Here is a 27735-nt window from a genome sequence, read left to right on the forward strand (position 1 = left end):
TATTTAATTCATTTTCATAGTCCATATTTAGGTAGTTATTATTATAGTCATGGCTGATAGATAATATTTCACTAAATATATTGAAAACCATTATGTAAATATTTTAACTTTAAATTATCTATTTTCTTATTATAAAATGAAACCTCTGAGAGGTTACCTTTTTTTTATCGATATTAATGAAATTAAATTTAATACTCTGATGAGCCACCAGTGGCAGTTGTTGGAATGAACATGAAGTCAAAGGAGATTGTTAGTTATGTGAAATGATGAGCTCTGCTCAATGTATCATGTCTGGTTAACCTCCACGTGGTTCCCCCTGGAAACAATCGTGATAAATTCATACTGAATTTTTATTATCCACAAAAAATATACATGGTGTCAGATGGGTGATATGACTAGTGAATTCACAATAAATTAACCACCATAATTTCCAGACTGTCCGCTTGGATGGTGCATTGGTAGTCCCTAATCTTAACAATCGTCTCCCTCTAAAACAGGACCCTTGACCAATGACCTGCCAGAGGTCACTTATTTTTTATGGATGAAATAATATGTATGCTTATCGACTAGTTATACCAGACGGTCGTTTTTTAGATATCAGGTGCTCACGGTGCATAAAAATAAATAATTGGTAATTTCACCTATTCTGCCCGATGTTTACAATTTGTAAGTCTGGATAAATCATAGAGCGCCATCTAGTACTAAGCTAAGCAAAGCTTGTGTTGTGGATGCTAGACATTAGACTAGTGTTTTTTGTAAATATAATATTAAATTTACAATATAATGATTATTATAATATTGGTCACGGTGTTCTGTGTATATAGAAGAACACCGAGACCAATACAAACAATCATACGTATGAATACAAATGTTTGTATCGTGCTAGGAATCAATTCCGCGATCTTTTGAAGTATAGGCATGTGATAAATCGCTGGACGGCTAAGGCCGTCACCTCTATATGTTAGCTAAACAACTGACTATTTACAAACTGCCAGATCTAGTCGGGCCAAACGGCAAACCCAATTTTAATTTCGCTGTAAACATGGGCATTAAGGCATTGGATACAATGAATTACAATGTCTAATTTATGCTACTAAATAAATTCGTATATCGAAATAAGTACTTTTAACTGCTTTGGTTTTTAAAGTAGACAAAATTTGTCCATTACAGTATTGTATAAATAGTTTGTCATAACTATAAGAACAAAAATGTCTGGTCAAACTAGCGGTTAAACATATGGTTACACTGTTGGGTAAATAATTTTAAAATAAGTTATGACTACAAAAATGAATATGCCTGAGCAAACATACAGGTAAACATAAGACAGTGAATATCAGAAAATAAATGAGATCGGGATGGATGTTGGTGTGTAAGGTATTGATATGAGTTTTATTATGCCCCTAGTGTTGACATGTCTTGTTCAACATAGAATATAATATATTATACAAAGAAAATTATAGACCTAAGATTGATTGCGCTCCCTTAAGATCATATATCAGATGTTCTGTAATATTCGATCATTGTGAAAGGTGCATTCTAACTGAGTAGTAGGAAACGTTTTATTAAGTTAGAAAAGTATACAGTGAAGGATCCTGAGAATTACATTCCGTATATGTTGCACGACATGATTAATCCGGCCTTGTAATTAACGCGTATGGTAACTGAACACAGATAACAATTTAGGTAAATTATACTAATATTTTATGTAGGTAATAAAAATCAATTTAATATCACTGCTTTATGTACACAATAAATATACATAAATAATTTCAATTACAAGTATCCATAAATTATTCTGAGACAATCTTACATTATCACAATACCTATTAATACTGAAATGCACTGGGGTATAAACTTAATCCCATTGAAATATGAAACTACTCTGTCAAGTGGTGCCTTGTGAGTGGTTTATCGTCGTGTCTTCTTTTTTTATTTCAGCTGATTGTGCTAGTAGATCCTCTAGTAATAAATCATTGTCAATCAACTCCATGCTTCCTGTTTGCTGAAATAAATATAGTCATGTTAAGTATAGCGATAATGAATTACATTAAATATTACAAAAGTAGAATTAACTACCATATGTAGACCTGTATGTGACAAAGTTGTCTATGTAGATACATGTCTTACCCATTTCAAACAGCCCCCCAAAAAATTGTAAGCTGTGTTTCGGTTAATGTAATTGCATTGAAACATGGCAATCAAATTAGACGATCCGTAGGCAATGTCTAGTTCTCCTAAATGGTAATGCATACATCGGACGTCATATGATGACATGATATCACATTATAGCCGTAGTGCTCTTTATGTATAAGTACATGGGACAGTTGTCACCTGATAGTAGGTGACAGCTGTCCCATGTACTTGTTAGTTATTCAAATACGACATAAAAAATCCCTATTAATGCTCTGCTCTCTCTGAAACAATGCTCAGTCAGTTTCAGAGCAAGTGTTAGAACACATACTTAAATTTTAATGTTTTTTTTTTCTATTTATGTATACTGTACTTTACGTATAATTCACTCCAACTAGGGATAAAATATTTTATAAACCAAAAGAATGTTAAATTAAATTTTGGTTAAATAAAATAACCAAATTTATTTTACGCAATATTACGATTTTAGTACGCAATATAAGAATTCTAATAAAATTTTATGTTTTATTTGCAATGGAATAATGCGTTAATTCCAGACAAATTTTATTAAATATAAAATATTCTACCAAGTTCGTTTACATAACCAATACCATATAATTGTACAGAAAATCTTTATATTAAAAGTTACGTGTCACGTAGTTTATACGCGATGGACTCCTAAACTACTGAACCCATTGCAAATTTGATTTGCACATTATGTGCAATTTGATCAAACTTGAAAGATAGGATAGTTTACATCTCAATTTATAGTCGCAATATTATTTAACCTTAGCCACAGCAACGCGTGGCCGGGTCTGCTAGTATAATATAAGTAGTTGTGGACTTCACAAAACACTGATCATAATGTGAGTGGTAGTTTACTGACAATATTCACCTGCTGTGCACTGACTGAGCGCGCCATTAGTTTCTGTAAATATTTATCACGACGTTCCTGTTCCCTTATACTTCTCAGTCGATCAAAATCATCCATATCTGGATCATCACCTCCATCTGCTTCATCCACTAAAAACACAAGAACCTGTTAACTTATATATATGTATATTTAAATAGTTTCTAGCTTAAATTGTTACATAAAAATTGCATTTATTTTTAATAAACAAGAAAAATTAAGAAAATGCCCTAAATTCATATTATGTGTATATATAATATATAATTAAAAAATAGTACTGTCTAGTCATACTTAGTCAAATTAAAGAAAAGTGTCTAAACTAGCAGTTTTTAAGTTTACAATCGTTTTAATTAGAAGTAAATCCTCTATAATAGTAGGCATGCGATCGAAAATACAGTATGGGTAGAATGAGGTTTATTACACAAAGTCTGACTGCCGGCAGCGCTGAGCGAAGGCCCCACGTCGCTGTCAAGGCGTGGGCGCGACTCATCGCCAATACTGGGGAATGATGGCTGCGTGGTGAGAGACTGCGCCGCCGGACTCTTGTCACCCGCCTCGTTGACCACTCGCGACCAGTTCGTCGGTGCCGACGTAGACAACCGAGTATCTACAAATATCATTACCATATATTTACAGTAGCACACCAAATACAGCTGACAATACCGTTGAATATGGAATGGGTGAATTTCATCAAAATGAACACCAGTATTGAATTAAAATTTATTTTTCTCAAGACCATTATATAACCACAAAGAAATTATTGTTGATACGGGTTTTCTGGTCAGCAAGTATATATTTATAATTCGCTGGTCGCATACAATTATCTATTTAGCCACTGTTTCGCCTTTTATTACGCCACTACACATTAATTCAATAATGTTAGGCTTTAAAGTCAACCGAATTACAGTTTCAGATGGTTTTTCTTTTTAATATAGACCACCCACGTTGTCACTGTAAAAGCACTGGTTTATACAGCTGAATTTGTTATTCCTATTTTTTATGAACTAAAATGTGATGGCTGAGTATCCTGCAATTTCCGTTTTCCCACATTTTGGAATAATTAAATACAACATATTATATTATACTTCAATACAATAGTGAAATACTACTGGGTAATGTATCTTTATCTTAATATAAGGTCGCAAAGGTCTTCATTCTAATGGACTATTTTGCAAGCTTCATGAACTGCAATGGCAAAATATATCCCGACTGTCATTTGATAAAATGACTAATTACAAATAAGTACTTATATTGGAGAACTTATGTTGTTTGTTGAACAATCGGATTGTAGTGTATGATTCATAAATTGTGTCATACGTTTCTAATATCAATCTAAATTGTTAATGTGATTTGCAATATTTTAAGGCAATAAGTGAATAGACTTATCTGGTATAACAATAACAAGTACATAAACCCAAATCGTTAAAAGAATAAAACCACCACATATGGAATTTATATGGCTTCTGCTGGTCTATACTTATTTATCTATAGGAGATGCGGTTACAAACTAAGCCTGAAGAAATTACATTATCTATGACATTTTAAGTGTTCAATATACTTTAGACACTGGCATTCTTACTTGTCCCACTACATTGAAACCCCTAAAAGGCAAACTCCAAATATATATCATAACGCATCAAAAATTGCTTTGTATACAAGTAATAACAGACTTACTAGAACTGTGATTTGAATTTCTCGATGGAACGTTTACTGGTTCGCTTGGAACAGCCGCCTTTTGGAAAAGACTCATTGCTGTGGGCCTGAAACAATAAAAGTCTACATTATAACAATGTATAACCATAACCATATATATTAATAATAAAATATAAGAAAGATCATGACAATGCTTGAAAAAATAAGTAAGACCTAGCTGAAATCAGAACCAGCTAAGTAAGTTGACCAAGATAGGACACTACCAACGATTATATTAAAATTCACTCGAATCTTCCATAGACTCAAAAACTTCAATAAATTAATTAAATTATGTATTTATATATTTTATATAAAACGGCGCAGGAGATCTGTAATGTACAGAGGCACCAACTACATGGGCTATAATTTATAATAATAAATAGTCTATATGCATCATTTGTGCTCCCAACGTCCACCCTTACACGGCGATCGTGACTGGACTGTCCATCCTTACACTCCATCGTCTAGGGATTTAGCACATCGCCTCACTACTGATGGTGGGGGTTCAACTCCTCGCACAATGTGAACATTTGTATTCATGAGTATGACTTATTTAAATTATTAACCGGGTCTTAACACGAATAATTTTATGGCAAATATCTGTATAATGTGTTATTGTATATTTGTCTAGTACCCATAATACAAGTTCTGCTTCGCTTGGGGCTGAGTTCAGTTTTGATGGGTCGTGTAAATCTCACCTGTTATCTGATCGCTTGCCCATGCTTGTTATAGTGGTTTGTTCGTCAACTTCTTCGATTACTTCATTAGCTATTTTCATACTACCACCGCCTGCAGTGGTCGGCTTATTAAGGGTCGGATTACTTGCAGATATTGTAAACCTTGACACTGAAAATTTTTAAATCATACTTATATTTACATCATTACAAAACGTGATTATTTTATATGCAAACAATTTCTTTCTCTTAGGCATGGCCAATGCGTATAAATTATAATATGAAATAACTATATAGTAATAAAATTTTGAAATAATCAGTAATATCACTATGATAAACTACTAAAATATTAACATATCATGACTACTTCTATTATTGTTATGAGAATATAATATTTTTATTAAAACCCACCTCCATCGGGTTGCGTCGAGACCGTAGTGGAGCCTTGTCGTTGATCTTCTTTTGAAAACAATCTTTTCAACATTGAAGTAACAGAATTAGCTCGGGTCATGGGAGTCTGTTGCAATGAGACCATCGAATTCATTGATCCCATAGAATTTCTATCTTCTTTTTTTCCTCGTCTGCTTCCTCGCGATACGATGAAGTGTATACCGGAAGCAGCGTCATCATTCATTTGCAATTGCTATATAAACATTGAAAGTTTAGGTATTAGTTTGTACATTATTAATTATAAGTTTTTTAGTTATTTAATTGTTGTGGTTGTTAAATAGATAAATATTAAAAGCAATAGTAATGAGTACTGTTATGATAAATAGAATATAAGTGACCAGTAATATAAAATAGTAGTTATTATTTGATAATAAGTTTATTGGATTGTAAAACTATATCTGTACTTAGAATTTACCATGTAGCAGCAGATAAAGTTTCCATCAAAAGCTAGGAAACAAACAACACTATACATTTGAAGAGAGATTTTTGCCATCAAAACATTAATCTATACAAGATAGTACATGAATATAGTAAACACAACACGAAGGTTATTATACAAGGCTTTAAGTGTACACTGAATACATATATGTAACACACCTAGCCATTAGTAAAATAAGTAACTACCTATAAGTTAGAAGGCAAATTAGCAGTATCGCATCAGAAGTTGTTAACTAAGACTATATTATATTATACACAAACCTTTACCTTTGTAAAAACAAAAACACAATGAAACTATTCTGTAGACTGAGCAATAGATTAATTTATATTATGTAAATTATTAGTTAATATGGGTCTATATATAATACTAATGTATCTACCAAAATTGTTAAGAATATAACTACGTAAAAAATATATATTCTAAAAACCACCAGTTAGTTAAGAATACGTCATACGTTAATCAGAAAGGGCTGCCAAATATTTTCTTTATAAAACCCGTACATGCTTAAAATAAATAGTTTATCTACGTCACACTAGTTAATCTACACGATAGTTAACAAAGCCTCTGTACTACCCTACGCGTGATAGGTCGTTGACAGCATATACGTTTTTTTTTATTTTTCATATACTTAGCTTCTAATTTATTACCTCATGATGGCATCGGCATAGCTACAATTTATAGTCCAACAAGGAAGTCATATAAATATAATATTATAGTCTAATAAGGAAAAGTTATTAAAACGATAAGATATAAAGATTGGTATCTTCCAGTACCTAAGTATAATAAAATTACTAATAATTTAAATATAATTTAAATTAGTAGTAATTTTCTATATAACTAATAATTAAGCGACTACTACTGAAGCAAATTAAAAATTGAAATTGAATGTCATGAAAATGAGATTGAATCTCATGAAAAGATGGTTCAAAGCATACGATGACGAAAATCAGTAGATTTCCTCTTAATTCATACTTAGGCATAATTACTTCATATATACTTCGACATAATTAGATAATTTTCCAATAAGTATTGTTTTGTTATAGAAATATATATTTAAACTACTCATACTTGTATTCTCACAGCAGTGGTTCTATACATATTTACAAATCATAGCACGTATGCGCAATGAGAGATTATTTACTAGTTGGATGTCGTTTATACGTATCTGTTTTAAAAAGTATAAATACCGTAACATAATGTCATTCAGATTGGCCACTACCCGGTATTTGAGCATATAACTATAAAGCCTATACAGACATCGGAGTACATATCTTAAATAAAGTGCTGATTCAACGTACGATTATGTGACAAACATTTTGGTATAGACTTCAGTAAATAACATACAATATCGAACACATATAATATATGAAACAGAAAAATGATTGATAAATAACTAAAATTGTATATACCCAACCGGTTATCAAAAGAATAGTTAAGGAACAAATAGATATAATTGATATTGGCAACCCTTAACACCGACACACTGCTAAGCTCCATGTAACCGAGCGTGCAGCATGCGTATAATAGGACGAGTCTAACCTCTGGCGGGGCGAACTTGTAACTCACGGTGTTGGAAGGCACCATCTCGTCGATCTTCACGGAGGAGGGCGCGACGGTGACCATGCTGCGTTGTCGCGCGGGAACAGCCACGCGCGCTGTTGATGGCTCTGGGTGTTCCTCGCGTTGGTTCTCCGTAGCTATAGTGTACGGCAGCTCGGAGGGGAACACTTCGTCCCAGTACTGATCCCTTATCAGCTCGGGATGCTCGTGGTGCATTTCGTCTACTATCATGTAGGAAACCTGTGCATTTACAATAGAATGGTTAATTCTCCAATTAACTAGTAAATAAGATAAAACAAATATTATAATTTGAACATAAAATACAGCATGTGCTGAAAATGCTGGAGGTTTTAAGAACAACAAGAGATACGAATGTAAGCACAGATCTTAGAATGCTTACAGCATATTTCAAAATAAATTAAAGTTAAAAAAATAGGGGAAATATTTGCTCGCTTTCTGTTATACACTCAGAAAAAGCAATATTAGAATTTCTTCATCAATCATTATATGTAGGTATTGTTTAAATTTTGGTCATTAATACAGATACAATATCCCTTTAATATGGTTGAGTGTAATGATGGCTGACTCATCCGTCACACTCGTGAACGGATGCTGCTTGTGGGGATTGGTCTGTTCCGGTTACGAACATTGATTAGACTATTTGCTTTAGCAATATCATATGCTGGTGGTCACACATTTTTCCCAAATTTGAATTTAAAAATTAATCTGTATTATTGTAAACATGTACAACATTTATTTGATAAGAATACGAGCTGAGTTTCTTGTCAGTTCTAATCTCGAAATCATTCCGAACTGACGGTAGATTTGAAATATCATAAGAGTCTATAATAGACCTACATGAATAAAGATATTTTGAATTTTAATATACTAATTTAAAGCAATACCTATGATTATTTTCGTAATGTTTTAAAAACTTATTTACTTATGTATAATATATATATATATATATATATACCTATGTAGGTACAACTTACACAGAAATTATTTTCATTAAGAACATAGATAACCTTTCTTAAGACTTACCTGCAAATCTCTGTCTATCAACCAATTCACTTCAAAGTCATCGTCATCTTCACCGAAGGGATTTATTAATGATTCCGCGACTTTCAACCAGCCCATGTAGAAGAAGAATTCTAATGTACTAAATATAGGAAAGTAGAGATCTATATTACTTATTTGGACCGAATCACTATGGGAATGTAATTTGTTATCAACCCACTGGCTACCCAAAGCAGAAGTTATAAAATATGAGTAAACGGCTATGGTAACTACCTGAAATGAGAAAAATGATTGTTAATATAAACTAAACTATAGAATTAACCAGAAGGCTTGTATCACGCTACATTTTACTTTACTAATTAAATTAATAATGTACCTGGACATGTATGGAAAATATATGTCTATATCTACCTGAGTATACACTAACGGCACGCTGATAGTATCGTAACTAAGCAATAGACCAGCTTGTCCTCTAAATTTATTTAATTCATCTATAATAGTTTTCACAGCAAAGTCATCTCGTATTCTGCCCTCTTTGCGTGCTCTTGTCACTATACTTGTTGCCCAAACTATTGGTAACCTAAAACGGTAAAAGTTACAACACCTATAACCTATAAGTTACACCACCTACAATACACATATTTCAATAAGAAAAATAATTTCATATTGAAATATGTGTATACACAACAGAGTCCATTCTGAGCCGCCATTCCTTGAATTCGACTCAAACTTTTTATTTGCTTAACATGTTATTAGATAATATATAATCAACAATATTTATTTTTAGGAATACCTACATCTGGAGAATGCTTCGATAATTCCCGAGTATAATTAACAGAAAATTTAATTATGTACTATAAACAATTAGAAAATACCTAGTACATATATCTAACTATTCAAAAATAGTATTAAAGAAATTAAAAAAATACTATTCTGTTCAAAATAAAGTGGATTCGAATTTCAAAACCAGTGAAAAGTGAACATTGGAACAAAACAACCAAAGAATTATTGGGAGTTCTTATTTTACTACCTAATTATTGAAAACCGAGTAAGTCAAGCAGATCATTTATGTGTAATAGTGTTACATATAAAGATTCTGGGAAATAATGCTGACTCAGTTGTCAGTCGTAATATGTATCTAATAGAATATAGGTATGCGTCTAGGTATCATTGTTTAGGTATTTCCTTGCTGTAAAATGGACATGCTGATATTCTGTATATTTATAATTTGTTTTTATATGTTAAAAATAAATTTAGAAAGTCAATGATCCCATCGTGTAAAGCCAGTAGGTAATAAGTACTTAATTAGTACGTATTACTTATATGGTACCACTTAAATAGCTATTACCTACGTTAAATGTATGTGAAATTACGAAAGACTTAATTTTTTTATTTTCATACTCTTTATAATCGGGACAACAATATCTAAAAGTTTTTTCATGTTATTTAATCCCAATTTTCGAATTCCACTAAGTACTTAAAAATATTTTGACTTTTAAAACCGTCTAGTGTAACCTAACCCAACAATCATTCGCAAAGTTATTGATATCGGCCAAATAATATTGTACGTCTTCAAAATTCGCAAAATAAAATTAGGCCCATACGACAAATATCGCGAGTCAATTTATATTTCTGCCACAAAAAAATAATTGAGCTGTTGTGCTATTGTCCTTGGCTTTACTGAAGTCAGTCAGAGAGTTGTATTAATTGAAAGTAATAATTATCTTGTAATCAAGCTGTATGTACGCTTAGAAATTGCTGTGGCCATGCGACTATTTATCATATGTGTTAACTACATATCTACACTTTAATTGTAATTTAATAAGTAGCAATAATTATAGATATCCAACAATATGTAATGCTAGAATAGTATTTATGAAACTACATAATATTTCATACATATTACATATATTCAATCTTCCTCACGAATTAAATTGATTTCATCTCGTAAAACTTGATGCAGCACGATACTTTAGAAAATCTATTAATTTCACTACAGTATTTGTGTTGGAATTTAAATGGAATTATTCAAGCCTCTGTGTAGCATTCTCTATATTATTTATATATAACGTACCAATGTTTGGACGGTTTAGGAAATTTATCATTGAGATTGTCGAGAATAATTTTCTCGTTTTCTAGTAAAAGACCGGCTTCCACGAAGTTGCTTAGCATTGGAAAACGTTTCTTGACTCGAGGTGAAATCATAGTGAGCACCATTGTGAGACATAAGCACACATAGCGGACGATTGTGCGCCGCATCAGCCGCCCCCGCTCGTCCTGTTGGCATAAATGTTACAATAATTCCACTGTATAACTACATCCTGTTTTATTCTTGTTACATTAACTAGAACTACCCGCAATTTATCAGAATCGCGTAAATAAAGGTAAGAGAGCTGAAATGATAAGAGGAGAAAACATCATCATTTAGATAAGATAGGATATTTTCAATCCTAACCATACGCCGATCTTGCGACGCTTGAAACCAAACCCGATTAGGCGTCTTTCATTGGGTTTGGTTTCCTATTGTTGAAATATATATTAGAGCTAAGAAATTTTTATGTGGGGACTATTGCCCCATAGCTAACAGTGTACCTCCCATGTTAGGTTGATATCCCCACTGAAAACCATCGTGGTTCCTGAATACCACTATTAGTATTTTTTTTATTGTGAACTGACTACGGTTATGTCATGAAGACAATTTGATATTACGCTCTATGAAAATAGAGCGTAATATCAAATTGACTTCATTGAAGCTAATATTGATAAAATAAAGATGCCTATAAAAACTTATCAATATACGTAACAATATTTTAAGAACGACAAAATATATTATCGTGTTACTTAATACAAAGATAAGTTTAAAATTTAATATAGACAGAATGTTTTTAACAAATTTTTTTGCGACAGACACGTTAAGAATGAAATATTGAAATAATCAGTATTCATTTTTTTATGACGAAAGAATTCCAATTAGAAATCTAGCGTGTTGTATGTATTGTGAGAATAGTGACGTAATCTGAGTAGATCAATTATCACATTTTGATCAAGACGATTCTAAATCAAAACAGAGACACGTGAATGAATTAAAAATCACGTTATGAACGCAATAAATAGGAAATAGTTACATAGATATCCATCTACTTATAAACTTATATGCCTATGAATCATAAACATTGAAAATTTTCCTGTAAATAGATGTAACTATTTCATATATTTAAAAAACGTGAACATTACGCATACGTGTGCTAATGTCATGAGATTATTAAAAAAATCATTGCCATTTCATAATAGCGAATACATACTGATTAATATATAATATTCTATGATATATTATACGATAATAACTTATATCTAATATCCTAAATGTATAAATATATATTAAAGACAATTAATTACATAAATTAGTGTTATCTTAGATAATGATTGACTAAGTAAGTACTTCATACATATCAAAGATAAGATAAAACGAGCACAGTGAAACGACTTATAACTACAGCATTATTTTTTAACTAGACATACACAGTCACTACGAACTCGCTGCACATATCAATTACGTTTGTGCTATTTTGTGTATAGGTAGGGCAAAACCTGATTAGTAGAATTCGCTGATTAATACCTAATAATGATATCGATCGAAATAGACATCTTGGTGATGTCATTATGACGAACTGAACGGAGCGGTGAAAAATATCGTACATACTTGCCCATGAATAGTGGCCGAAACAAATACTGCTATAGAGTCAGGCCATGGTATAGTTGTGTATTGATTCCACCAACGATTCATCACAACTGTCACGTAAAAGCCCAACACAAAAGATAATGGTATCACATTTCCGTGGAAACTGCAATAGTTTACCACACCTTCAAACGTCCTGCGAAAGTTACATACTTTATGTTACATTGCCTGTTATGAGAAACCAGCAATTTCATCCGCGTAAAACGGATATACTCGTATCAATTAATTAACCAGAAATTATTAGGATATAAAGTGGGCTATGTCCTTCGCATCTCAAATATTAGGTACCACTATGACATATTTCATGACAAGTGGCTAAGTCGGCGAAATAACAAACACACAAATTTAGATAAAACAAGTAATTTCTTTCACATTTAATTTTAAATTTTTCTAATGGTATTGTTATAAGGCCATAAATAATAAAACATTTCTATATTCAAATTGATAATCGTATGCTTACCTTTTGGATTCCTCACTTAAAAATAGACGATAAGTTAAATTTAAAATATAATATAGCATTAAAAATACTAGTAGGTCCAGCCACACCAATTTGTATATACTGCCTCGCCATCTGAAACAATATACACCGTCTGTTTAAAGAAGTTGAGAATAGTTCTTTTGGAATGCTCTTACTGATTTGTTGTTTTCGTATAGATTTATATAACAGTATTTGAATAGAGTGTTATGAATACTAATTTGATGACAACCATTTATTACTATGCATATAGCAGTTTTATCACCGAACATTGAATGGGGCTTACGTCATTTTACTGACTGTAACGACGATAATGTTATTTGTTCTTGTACTATATTAAAAATTAATACTTAATATGTAATGGGTCTTCGATATTTAACATAAAATATAATATGCACAACATTTGTTAAAATTTCTTAATATTTTATACTACAATTTCTATAGATTACCAAAACAATCATAAAAATATGTGAATTGATGACGATATTACCGACTTAAACACAATCTACAGACACATTTCGAAGAAGTTTAGGATTCTCGAAGATAGTTAAAGACCTTTCAGAGTTACTGTTCTAGGTTTTATGTCGCTCAGAACCTAAAAATAAGAACGCATTACATATACACTATGTGTCTAGATATATACATATCTATTATACAGTGCTTGATGCTAAACCGGAAATAATTATGCAACAGAAAAATGTTCAAGCTTATATAGGCACCGGTTTGCTGTAGTCGATAAATATTCCAACAAAAACATAAATGTGAAATGATAGCCGAGTTTAATATTATGATATATGCCTTGATTGTTGACTTCTACGACAAAAGAGTTGAGATCTAAATGGGTGCCAAGTTCAATGGTCTGTCCTGAAATGTATTTATAACAATATAAAATATCATTTCTTCTTATAACTTAGGATAATATACTGTAGCCTAAGGTCTGACTATAACGAAATGCCTCTGGTCATCTGGAAGTGGGTTATAATTTTGATCTATAGTTGATCAGTGATAAAAATGAAGATTTTTGGACATTAATATCTAAATAACCGTTTGAGATATGTTTATGAAATTTGGAATACATATTTATCTCGCAAGTTTCAATATATGAACCAAATTTGACAGGTTTATGTGAAAGAGTTTTTGAGTTATGAGGGGGTCAAAAGTGGCTCTAAATGGTTCGTGTAAATATACACACGGTGCTGCTCGCCAGTTTACTTGAAACTCGGCTTGACACGCTACCGCGTGTCTAGATATTTGGATTATGATAGATACGTCAGTTTGGTAGAGTTTCGGAATATCGATAATGCCGGAAATCCAACTTCGTATACATGTAGTTAAAAAGTAGGTATTACCGTACAATATGGCGAGTACAGAAACAAAATAAACATAAATTTTGCAAATATTATACCAATTATACGTGCTCTGCACAGCCCTTCTTTCGCACGGGTGAATACCTACTGGTATGTACTAATGACATTCACCTACAATAGCAAACTATGTATTGTATATATTAACAACACGGAAAAAATGTCTAAATGATAATGAAAATCGTATCATGCATATGCATTATATAAATATATGAAAGACTGGTCTAAATTAGCACTTAATCAAATTTGATTCTAAGTATTATAGAATGTTAAGGTTTCTTAATTGGCAACGCGCATGGGATACCTCTAATGAATGCACAGGCATAGGCCTACCGTAACCGTTTACCATCAGATGAGCTGTATGCTTGTTTTCCGCATATGTGGTATAAAAGCAATAACCAATCTACAACAAGTTACAGTTAATAATTTTGAAGTAAGAAACAGACAGACGAAAACAGCGATTTATATTTCGAGTATCTCGATATAAAATAAAACAACGTCGCTGTTACTATTAATAAAATTTTGTATATATAAAATTAATAAAACATAGACAATATGACCATTATATTTAGCTTTTCCGGATGACACATGCTTTAAGATGCGAACAAAGAACAAAAACATTATTACAAAGGTACGAAGACCAAATAAAAATGTACACTAAACCGCCTAGCCATTTTAGTTATTACTAGTTTAAATCCTTTTGTCTGAAGAGTAGCCCGTGATAATGGATTGTTATGATGTCATCATTATTACGACGAGTAGGTATAAATGGTTGTAATAAATGATGTATTAACAGAACATGTATACCAATGTATAAGTAATCTTATTTACATAATCATACCAAAATCTTTCAATATGCAATCATCACAGTACTGCTAGTCCTGTTAGATCACATCATCCAGTTCTCGAAATGAGAAAGATCACCAGGGTCTAATTTATCGGCCATCTATTTTCAACTGGCAATATAATAAACAAAATTTGTATTAGTAGTGCAAAAAAAGCATTAGAGATGCAATGCAAATATTGTCCGTAGAAGTTATATTTATGAGCATCTAGAAACACAATGTTTACATTATTTATTCGGAACCGTCAGGTTTGTTCATACTTGGCGCTTATATTGCAAACCCTTAATAACGAAATCCAATAGTAACTTTTCATTTAAAATGTTTCCATAAAAGTTATTAATGTTAAAAGTAAGTTTCAATTATCAAATTTCCCCATGATAAACGGATAGAAGAACGTTTAATTTGTAACTTCAGCATCCACATACCACGATATCTCACGATCTTCATTAATGCACCTAACAATAATTTACACATATCAAGGACAAGCTAAGAAGTATCGTCACAACTCACTTCACGGCCATCTTTCTAAAAGATTTATATATAGCATTTATACAGACAGTGTTTTCCAAGGCAGATTAAAGTGAATCACTGTAGCTCCACTGATTCACTTTAACTGCGTACACTTTCTTCTCCATTGCTTTGCGTGCATGCATTCTGACAAATATTGTTTGCTTACTATCACAGAGTATTTGTATAATTACTTACTATACACATTACTGAATTTACCTAGACAAACTCTTTTTTTGTAATGCTTATTTGCAGGTGTGACAAATATATTTACTTTAAAAATAAAAAAGCCAATGGAGCTTGGATCCTCTATTTGTCTCCTAATTTTACTTATTAAGTTAAAAAAGTTGGCCATATCTTTCTCTGGCACTTTGATTTGCTCATCGCTCACATAATTATTTTAGTGTTTGTATTATGTTCAGTAAATTCTGGTTACCACAGTGGTCTGGATGTGTGGTTATTTCTGTCAGTTCTGGGTAAATAAATTAATAATATGTACACACAATACATACAATAGCTCGTTTGGTAAGATATTACACATCAACACAGTACTGCAATCAGACAATAGTTTTTATCATTTTTATGTTATAAATTATTGACCTTGTAAAGCAAAGTGGGAGATAAATTACAGCTGGCTGCTGCCGTGTTGCACGCACACGTCTAAACAATAAAAGGTATTAAATCAACACCATGTGACTTCGTGTAAGCAATAACAAACTCAGAATCGTGTATTCCTGATAAATTATAGCAGAAGAAATAAAATTCGCCAAAAATTAATTCGACTAAATTTACATTTATATGATACTGATTTGATCACGTAGTCTGTAAATTGTGTTAAATTTTCATCATTTTTCTTGTTTACCACTAATTGTAAACAAGAAAAATGATGAAAATTTAACAATCCCGTTATTGTTATATTATTTTATTACACCCACATATGGGAAATTTCTTGAAAAAAAAAAAACAAATTTATAAATTTGCCATCCATATTTTTCACGTTTTCTTTAAATGATATAATTTATTCGTCCGCTGTAAAGACGTAAATAATGTAGACATGACTTCTTAGTCCATCAGCCATACGGAAAATAACAATAAGGTCAAATTGATGTAATTCCATAGTAAAAATAATGAATGAAATTAAGGGGGTCTTCCTATGTGATGGGTTGAAAAAATCGATTTTTTTTTTCATAAATTGCTCCCTTAACATGTCTAGAATACGGTAGTAAAGCGATTTTAGAAAATTCGAAGTCGTTTTAAAGATACAGCAGGTAAAAGAAAGAGCGGTTCGGAGCGGTGAGTTGGCAGTTAGAGACCGGGCCTATTGTGTACCGTCGGCTTTATACCTGGCCTCCCTTTTATTAATATATTTGTTTATACAAGTTTAGACACGTTTCTACAGACTTAAACAGAAATTTCTATTGTTATAATATTTTACCGAAGTTATTTTAGTCTTGGTTGAACTTCGAAGAGAGCAACAGCTACAAATTATTTTTTTTCATAATGAGTGGACGGAAAGGAAGTACGAGTGGAAATGTTCATCCTGGTCGTAGTAAAAAAAGAAAGTTTAGTGGAAACCCTTAGCATCAATTTTGTCCAGAAGGCGAAGACAGTTGGTGTAAATGGCGTAAGGCTGAAGCTAATAATGAACTGGACCAATTTCATCACGATAAACCACCTCTAATTCCGCAAGTCCAAGAAGCTATCAAACCGGTTTTCGAAGATTTATCGAAAGACGAATTATTAATTCGTTGTTTAGGAGCAGAGACACAAAACAATAACGAATCTTTGAATTCTTTGATTTGGACTTTCGCTCCTAAACATCTTCATTCTGGTCCCAAAGTTGTTGAAATTGCTAGCTACTTAGCAGTTATTATCTTTAATGAAGGTTTTCAAGGTAATTTAAAAGTTATGTCGATTATGGGATGCCCTGTTGGTCGTGAAGCCCAAGCGTATGTTGAGAAACGGGATGAAAAGCGAATCTTACGCTCTGAGCGGCGCGTAAGTGATGTCGTTAAACAAGCCAGGATTGACTCAAGAGCTGAACAATCTGCTTTAAAAGAGTTTCACGAGGAAGAGGAAGGAATACTCTATGGACCAGGCATCGCCGATTGAGAGTAAGTTGATATTTTAATAGTTTTTAACGGACTTGAAACTTTAAACGCGTTTTTCTCAAAACTGTGTTTTTCAAACTTTCCTCCATTGTATCTCAGAAACGGCTGGACCGAATTACTTGAAATTTACAGGGCACACTCAATATATGTAAACGCATGGAATGAACTATTATCAATCGAAAATTTTCAAAACTTCGATTTTTTTATAGCAAAAAACAAAAAAAAAACGCCTAATTTGCAACTTTTATTTCAAATGTCTATCAAAAATCCAATTTTTTTTATATTCATTTGATTATAGGTCATTCCGTGCTTTTAATCCTACAAATTAAAACGCCGTTTTTTTTTTTTTTTTCAGATAAGCCGATCAGCCGGAATCGTGGAGGAAGTGGGAGCTCTTTTTTTCGAGGCGGGGGTGTTCAGAGCGCTGTAACTCTAGTTTGACTGAATATTTTTAGCTGAAATTTTATATTTATACTGTCCAAATATGTGTTAATAAATGATAAAAAACTTGAAGCTCTAAATATTTACTGGTCGTAGAAAAAAAATCCTAAAATATCCCTAAAAAACAGGCCGTCACATAGGAAGACCCCCTTAAGCAGTCCTATATTACATGAGCCATTATTATATAACCAATGTCTTCCAGGTATTATAAATTTATATCCAATAATTATGAAAATTATACCTATAATTTATTATTACCAGCGTCTGCGTCTAAATTATTTCGCAATTTTATCATAAAAAAGATCAATAAAATTGTGAAAAAGTAAAATATATATAGTAACTGTCTCTTTACACATCGAAGTCATCTAAGTAGAGAAATGAATAGAGTAGAAATGAATCGACTGGGCTTGTAATTTCATCGTTAGGATTATACAAATCACAAGTACCTACCACAGGATTCTATATACAACACATTTAGTTTCTACATCATTAGAATAAATGAAGCAATTATAGCTATTCAAGTATTTTTTTTGTAACCAAAAATACATTTATGTGATATCACATAAATGTATTTTTAGTTACAAAAAAAACATCTAGAGTAGATTGTTTTTTTTTTTATATCGTGATAAAAATACCATGTGATCTACACAGACTTAATCGTATGCAAAATTTAAAGCAAAACAATTAATAAAGATATAAAATATTATTGCATTTCAATTAAAATTCTAACTATGCATGTGAAGTTTATCTATAAATATATGTTACACTTTGCTGCAAGTACTATAATTGTACCTATTTATTACCGTAATTAGTCGATTAGGACACCTGAATAAATAAAAAAAATAGTACAAAATAGAAAAGATATTGCGTAACACGCGAAATGCAATCAGACCTACGTTGTAAGGCTATATGTACGTTTTATTGTACATATATCATCTGCCTTAACTCTTTCTTGTTTCTAACGAAACAAGTCCCAAGAACCCTGCAAAAATAGATTTATATGATTTATAAATCGACAGGTGAGGATACAGCATTACATATACCTACTTCTAGGAATTGATAATTTATAATAATCAATAATCAACAAATGGACGAAATTCTAAATATAGTTTTATATTTTGAAATGTGACGTCACAAAACTTATGACTCCTTCCACACCATGTTACACGATGTCATTTCCCTCGCCCTCCTCAGCCCTAACTTATGACATAATTTATGGAGAACCCCATAGCGGTGTGGTGCTGCATTTTAAACTAGGAGGTGCATCGAACCCATGATTAGTTGGACTGGGAAAAGTGCAGGGTGAATTGAATATTTAATGTCCCTTGCCTGGTAATCACTAATGGAAACATTTGTAGTGGACACGTCGGAAGTCTATGGCACTCTGCTGTCTACTAAGTTTATGTTTCGAGAAATAGGAAACTTAAATAATGAATCCTTAAATAATAAAGTGAATGTTTTACTGTTGTGGCTTTATTCTAATTACAATCACCACCCTCGCGATGCTAATCTACCTATGTAAATAGATTAATGAAGACTATAGCCTAGTCTATATATTATATAATAATGTCTCATAACACTATTGGTATCTATATTTTTTAATAGTATTAGTCTTATTAGTTAGTTTACTATACAAAGTGTTTTCACTTCTTTTCATTTCCGGTATATCTCTTAAGATATTGTTTAAGGTATTGTTGCTCGAAGGTGCATTGTGAGGAAAAAAGCTAAACTACACCGGTTCAAGAAAAGAATATCTCAAAATAAAACCTTAATTATAAACAGCCAGACCATATATCTGATAATGGTAGACTAAACCTTCCTGGGACTGGCACTGGGATGACGGGTTGATAAGATGATGACTTACAAAATTTGATAATTAAGTTAAAGACTCGGACATTAAAGTCAGTGGGACGACTTGTGGCAACGGCTCCTGTTAGATTGGCGCGTTACCAAAAACGGTAAAACGTAGCAAACAATACGTCAGACAAAAGGGAGTCATCCGACAGACTATCCTAACAATGTGGGAGAGATATAGTAATAAAGTAAAAATACATTAAGTCCATAGTGATACGATTACACCTAAAAATAAAAATTTGTAGTAAAAATTATAAAATGTGTATATTAATAATAAACCCTAGTTTTAAATATATCTTCTAGATTAAGAAGTATCCTGAATCCCGTAACAATTAAGTATCGTAAACTATACATATAAATAAAATTGGAGTGTCTGTTTGTAATATTGAAATAACAGTATTATGTAAATACGGTATATACACCAAAATAACATTTTTACAAGTTTTGTCTGTCTGTACTGTATATTCCGGCTAATCTCTGAAATGGCTGGACCGATTTTGACGGGACTTTTATTGGCAGATAGCTGATGTAATAAAGAGCAACTTAGACTACTTTTATATGAGAAAAATAAAATAAAATTCCACGTGGACGAAGTCGCGAGTACAGCTAGTAAAAAATAAAATCAAACAGCCTACACCTACATCGCGAAATGCATAGCGAGCGGTGACTACTTCGTTAATTCGTTGGATATCACCAGAGACCGTTCGCCATTATTTAACCAAAATAGGTTCCTTTCATCTACTAACAATAACAAACAAAGTATGAACAGAATTTATTACAACAATGTTTTTGTTTTTACAAAAATATTTATTTACTACTATGATAATTAAAGTATCATGTTTTTGATTATATCATATAACAATTTTTATCGATATCAATTATACATACAATAAAATAATATATTATTATCTATGAAAGATCACATTAATAATTTTTATTGGTGTTGAATTTAAGATTTGTTCTTAGAATTCTATTATCCGTAAATGTTTCTTAGTTTTATATATTATATAGTTTACTAGCTAGGCCCGCAAACGTTGTTTTACCAATTAAATTAAAATCGCTATTAAAAAATAGGGGTTGGTATTAGAATTAGAAAGGTGTTAATTGTATGTTTTCTTTAATGTCTCTGTGTAATCAATGTGTAAAATATAAAAATTAAGAAAAAACTGTCGAAAATGAAAAAAAATTAAGGGGTGAACTACCCTTAACACTTAGTGGTATAAAAATTAGTTAAAAACCTATTCTCAGACCTACGAAATATACAAATAAAATATCATCGAAATCGGTCAAGCCGTTTCGGAGGAGCATAAACACGAAACCTGCGACACGAGAATTTTATAAATTAGATAATAATATATTACTATCATTCTTAAATGCATCCTAAAGTTAGAAAGGGACAAAGCGTTTGTTATAGCTAGAACTAACCGAGTTGGTTGTTATGTATCGATCTGCAGCTGGCTTGCTGGAGCGTCGACCTTTAAACACGATTTTCTGCAATTCATTCTAATTTCAGTTTTCCTGTAGCTGATCAACCAATTACTGTACTTATACTATACCTACTTCAGTTGACCATCGTCTACAGACGTATTGTGAATATTGTAATATTATATTGGTTTTTATTGGCTTAAGAAACTAAAGGCATGTGGCGTTGCAATAATTTATAAAATTACACAATCCAGTTTTATTACAATTGGAAACAATATATTGTATGTAATGTCATTTACATTTGCTTCTGCCTATATAAATACCCAAGTCAATACTATAATATTTACTGATTACTCATTTGTACACAAGTGAATACATACACCATTTCAAATTGTAATATTTGACTAATAATAATATAATTATAAATAGTATTCATAGCACGACGATTGAGACTTATTGTAGGCAAATAAATAACCATAACTTTTCAACTACTAAAATGAAAAGGTATGTGCAAGGTTGTATGGATGTATCGTCATCTATACATATAAATAGAATTGGAGTGTCTGTTTGTAATATTAAAATAACCGTTTTTTACTACATGCATATGAATATAAATATGGTACATACACCAAAATAACATTTTTTTTAAATTGTTGTCCGTCTGTCTTTTTGTTCCGACTAATCTCTGAAATGGCTGGGCCAATTTTGACGGGACTTTTTTTGGCAGGTAGCTAATGTAATAAGTAGTAACTTAGGCTACTTTTATTTTAGAAACATTATTTTATTTTAGAAAAATAAAGTAAAATTCCACGCGGACGAAGTCGCGGGTACAGCTAGTAATTAATAAAACTCGTATTATAATTTGTAGATAGGTTAAGGTGACTAAAATTTATTAGCATAAGTATGTGTATAACAGATTGATGACCTGTATATGTATTCTAGCAACTATGAAGCCACCAATTTATATTTAATATTTGAACATTTCGAAAAATAATGATAATGACAGTATAAAATTACAATATGTAGTATAAAAATATTTTACTTCCAACATGTAAAAAAGTGAAACACTACTAGAAAAATGGTTCGCAAGGATGCTCATTTAAATATGGTTTTCCTTAACTTAATTTTAAAATGATTGGCCACTCACAAAGGCAACCTTGCTTAACAAAATAAAATCGGCAGGCTCACAGATCTCGGTTGCATACGGAGATCCCTGAGCTGGCCTTCTAAAAACATTTCTAATATTTTTTTTATATTATTTGTAGCACAGTTATTCAACGATAAACAAAGATAAAGCAATATGATTTGCTGTAACAAATAGAGGCAAGACATTAATGTGACTAAGATGTCGGACGGCTGTATTTTTAAAACAAAAAAAAAGAGATTGATAGTTTCATTAAAAAATCCTCAATGTAAATAATCCAAATTCTACGAAATATAAATAATTACTGCATGCTGTGGCGCATGGGTGGCGTGGTTGGTTAGCGGCGCCAAGGGTGACGGAGCTCAGCTGGCGCATGGTCAAGTAAGCCATGCAATTTGGGAAGGGTGACAGAACTGAACTTCTGAACGGATTTAATATTATTGCGTGAAAGCTTGTAGTGCTTATTTTTGTAAAATTGTAAATGCACCATGCATAGTAAATAGCAACGCAACTCTGGCATATTTACAGGATGTCCTGTAAGGAGTGGCCTAACAAAATGTTGGTGATAGATGGCGTTATTACACTTACCTACGTAGCTATAAACTGTATTATATTAGGCCCAGTACCTAATTACTGCCTATGAAGATACGTCATTTTTATTAAATAGGTATATATCTTTTTTATTATTCAAATGTTTAAGAGAATGCTTGTTTTCATAAAATGTTATTAATTCATTATTAATGTTAAATTACAAATTTTATGCAAAGTATATTTTTGTTAATGCACATAGCTACATAGCTTTATAATTAAAAATAACGTAAAAGGGATTTTCAATAATTCTGGTGTAAGAAATATGTACCTATGGAAACCTTATAGAACTTTATTTCAAAGACATCTACAACTCACACAAATAAAAATAAATCATAGTTGAATACTTATTCATAAAAAATGTTCGATGTCTAATAAAATACTTTCATGTGTGTAATTTTTATTCATTGTAAGAAAGTCAAAAAACACAAAATAGTGACTTTGCAAGTTTTAATACGCATGAAAAAGGACTAACAAATATTATTCTTCAAGGTCAGAAACGAAGTACAAGTCAGCAGATTTGTAAACATTCACTGTGACGTGGTAGTTTCCTATGATGAAATAAACACACACAAGGTTCGACGGCTTAGGCAAATGTACCTTGTTAGCTTTATCACGCCTACACCAGTTATTTATACTAATAGCAGTCCGTCCCGACGTTGCATGGGTTAAACAATAACAATTGGAGACTTGTTGGTAACAGGGGGCAATTTTTTTATATGATAATGAAATGGCGCACCCACCCGCCTGCGCTAACGGTTCACGCGGGACGCCAGTGGTGAGCTAAGCTAACTCCTTCAACCTACCATCCTTCACTGGTGCCCCATCCACAATTACCATAAGCGCAGGCGAGTGGTGCACCATTCAATTATCACCCGGTGAAAAAAAATACAATAGAACCTGATGGATGCGGAAAGAGGAGGCTCATACTTAATTAGTGGAAAGAAATAAATTAATTTAGTAATTTAGAATTTAGCAATTTTTTGTCAAAGATTAGTATATTATGTAACTATTCTGATCACTGTTGTTTCGTCATGGATCTAAATTACATTGCCCTTAGTCAAGGTTCATACTCCTAGTGGTGCCTTCAGACTAGGGTTCATGCTCGGGAATTCTCGAGGATTTCCGGGAAATCAAGCTCGAGAAAAGTCGAGAACTCGAGAAATCAAGAACCTATGTAGAAATCAAATTGCCGTTTGTTTTGTTGCGTGGTGGCGCAATAATTCAAAATATTAAGGTTTTCTTTAAGGTATTTTTTTTTGTTTTACAGAAACTATTTTTGTTTACAAGTTTAAGGTAGATTTTTTTCTAAATAACCAGCCAAAAATGGTGCTGTCATTATAAATATAAGTCTGAATAATATTAGGTCCTAACATATGAAAGGTGTGTTTTGTAAGGGAGTAACCTGAAGTATTTTTTTTTTTCAAAATATAACATGTTTAAGTATTTAATCAAACTATGTACCATTGCTATTTATGCAGTTTTGCCATCCCATAGGTGAAGTACCTGATTGATCCCTTTACTGAAAAAAAACATTTGAACGGGAACATTTGGACATATCAATAAAATCTTTGAAGGTACTTTGGCCTGCCCCATCGGATTTGAATTTTTTCCCATCTAAATTTCGAAAAAAAAATGGTAATCTGTTGGAGCAAGGTCCGGGGAGTACGGTGGATGTCTTAGATATTACAATTGAATCTCTTCTAATCTGGTAAATGTCAGTTGTACAGTGTGTGGTCTAGCGTTGTCCTGAAGCAGCAGTGGCCTACGGCGATTGACCAGCCTCGGTTGTTTAGCAGCTAGCTTTTCCATTATGGTTTCTCAATTGCTGACAACACACATCTGCCGTAATCGTCTGGCCAGATTTAAGAAAGCTGAAGTGAACAACACCGGAACTAGTCCACTAAACGCTCGCAAGTAACTTTTTTTGAGTCAATTTTTGCTTGGGGCAGGATTAGGTTGGTTTGCCAGGGTTTAGCCATTGTGATGAGCGTTTCCAATTATCATACAAGATCCACATCATCATAGGTAATGATTCGATTTAAAATCCTTTTATTATTATGCCGATTGACTAATGTAACGCAGCAGTCTACGCGCGTTTGTCGATCGAAACGCGAATTGTCTACTCAATTCATGAGGGACCCACCATTCAAGCAATATGTATTACGATTTTCGAAAAACAAATGCATGAGTGAATAGCCGTATAAATTTGAAATTGGAATTCCTGACCAAAGAGGAGATATTTAAGATCAAAGTGGCCAGTACGACAAAACGCTAATTTCATATGTAAAAACCTATATATTTCAGTATTTAAAAAAAATTTTGCTTATTCATAATATGTATAATGTTTTTAAATATACCTACTCAATTTAAGTTTTATAATTAATTTTATAGTTAAATTTTATGTTTAATATTTTAAAAAAAATGCAGTGGTTTTCCTCTCAAATGAAACCACTGAGTTTTTTGATGTTATTGGAACCAAATAATATGAGAAAACGTACCTAAATGTAAATTTCTCGACAACCCAAGAAGACCCGAGAAATTAACCTCGAGAATTCTCGAGACCCGAGAAATTGAGAAGCTCGAGAAATCATGAACCCTACTTCAGACTAAAGCAGTAGTTGCACATATCTGTAATCTGTTAATCAATTACCCTACGTTACAAAAGTCCCTATGTTACAAAAGATGGATTTGGTTAAATTTTGGGGACAGATATCAAAAAAAACAGTCACAGATACAAATTATGTCTACCTTTATCAAACTACTTAAAAACCTCAAGAATAAACACTAAAAACATACTTTAAAAAGTAACAAAAAGACTACTAAACCGATGTCAGATCGACCTCCACACAGTTCCCCCTGAAAACTATTGTGATACATTCCTGGTTAATTTGTCATGTTGGGCTAACTGATCAGACTACATGTTCATCCTATCATCCTCCACTGGTGCCCCACCCAGCGTAAACCGTTAGCGCAGGCAGGTGCACCATTCCATTATCATCCTTTAAAAAAAACCTAAAGAGGAAAAAAACCTCCAAATAATGACTGAGAATATAACAATAAAGGAGTGGTATCGCCAGGGACAACTGTGGAGATAAAAATACATGGCACATATGTGGCTAATGACTAATGTGTAGGACTAATATGATTAATATGATGTTATACCATCACTGACAAACCACATTAAACAAGTAAATAATATTTTTTTTTATATAAATGCTCTTTGATGTACCCAATTAAAAAGAAGAACAATTATTAAACTCTAACTAGGTCTGATCTCATTATTAGTTAGTAATATAAAACAAAGAACAGTTGTCTTCTAGTAATCTTTATGATATTTAGCAACTGGAAATAGAAAGTTTGGGTAACTGTTTGAAAGGATTTTGCACCCTTTATTAGTTTAAAAGTAGTACAAACATATTATTATTAAACTTTTTTATCCAAACAAGCTTGTTTGGACTCTGAGCTCAGAGTAGAAGTCGTGATAAATATAAGCACAAAAATTTACATACCTAATATGTACCTAATGAATGTAATGAAAATATACCATCGCTGTAATGGTATATCAGACAGTTTATAGAATTTTAAAGAAACTTTAATACTAATTACTCACTTATTTAGTACTTTCAGAAAAGTGCCGAATCCTCTACAGGTTGCAACTTCCCCCGTGTACGTTACGGTCATTATTTTTGTTTATAAAAACTGTTGTATCACAGATACTATCAAAAGATACTTTAAAGAATTATAAATTTTAATTCGCTACCTAATTACAAACATAAGTGCGTACAGTAAAAAATGTAACGCTCAAAAATAATGCTAGAGTTATCGTATTTATTTTTCCCGGTGATAAAACAAGTAACTTTCCCGATACATTTCATTAGTAACACGTCACTAAATATTTTTAAATAACATCATCATTAAAAAATACAATAAGTTGCACTTTATAAAAGTATACTACAAATCTAAAACAATATTATGAAAAATATAACAACAAGCTACGAGACTGAATTCGGAACAGGACTCGACTGACTGATGAGACAGACTAGCTCCCAGTGTTACTAGATGACAGTATTGGCATATCGAAAAATTTCCTAAAACTCTCCATAATTCAGAAAGGCTACTATGTCCGAACAAGAAACAATCCTTACGCAGGGCAGTTCAATAGCAGTCCTTAAACGGTCCTGCTTAAAATAAAATACAATTATAACAATACATACCGTCTATTCATTTTGTAATTATAGATTAGAGACACCTTGTGAAGATATATTTTATATTTCAATTTCTCTTCTATATTTTATATTAGTAAAACCACGATGAACTTAAGTAATTAATTTTAGTATTATATCTGATGTTTCTTGTCCAGAAAGTCT

General features: G+C 32.1%; 1 protein-coding gene across 4 annotated transcripts; it reads right to left on the reverse strand.

Annotated features, from left to right (window-relative positions):
• Positions 1 to 1685: 1685 nt before the first annotated feature.
• Positions 1686 to 27394, reverse strand: LOC131853197 (bestrophin-4). Of its 4 annotated transcripts, none has more exons than XM_059204029.1 (13): positions 26979 to 27394; positions 13072 to 13182; positions 12576 to 12747; positions 10950 to 11152; positions 9287 to 9455; positions 8900 to 9148; positions 7862 to 8095; positions 5818 to 6049; positions 5431 to 5578; positions 4715 to 4800; positions 3462 to 3647; positions 3017 to 3153; positions 1686 to 2002 (listed from the first exon to the last, which is right to left on the reverse strand). In XM_059204029.1, exons 1-13 carry the CDS (start codon positions 27047 to 27049, stop codon positions 1886 to 1888), a joined length of 2115 nt encoding a protein of 704 aa, XP_059060012.1. In that variant the 5' UTR covers positions 27050 to 27394; the 3' UTR covers positions 1686 to 1885. The 4 variants fall into 4 exon arrangements, with proteins under 4 accessions (XP_059060012.1, XP_059060009.1, XP_059060010.1 ...); XM_059204026.1 differs by having other exon boundaries at positions 7835 to 8095; XM_059204027.1 differs by having other exon boundaries at positions 1689 to 2002; positions 3026 to 3153; positions 7835 to 8095.
• Between the last annotated feature and the right edge of the window lie 341 nt (positions 27395 to 27735).

Source organism: Achroia grisella, unplaced genomic scaffold (assembly GCF_030625045.1).
Source record: "Achroia grisella isolate CSIRO2021 unplaced genomic scaffold, CSIRO_AGI_Agris_v1 utg900, whole genome shotgun sequence".
Lineage (NCBI taxonomy): Eukaryota > Metazoa > Arthropoda > Insecta > Lepidoptera > Pyralidae > Achroia > Achroia grisella.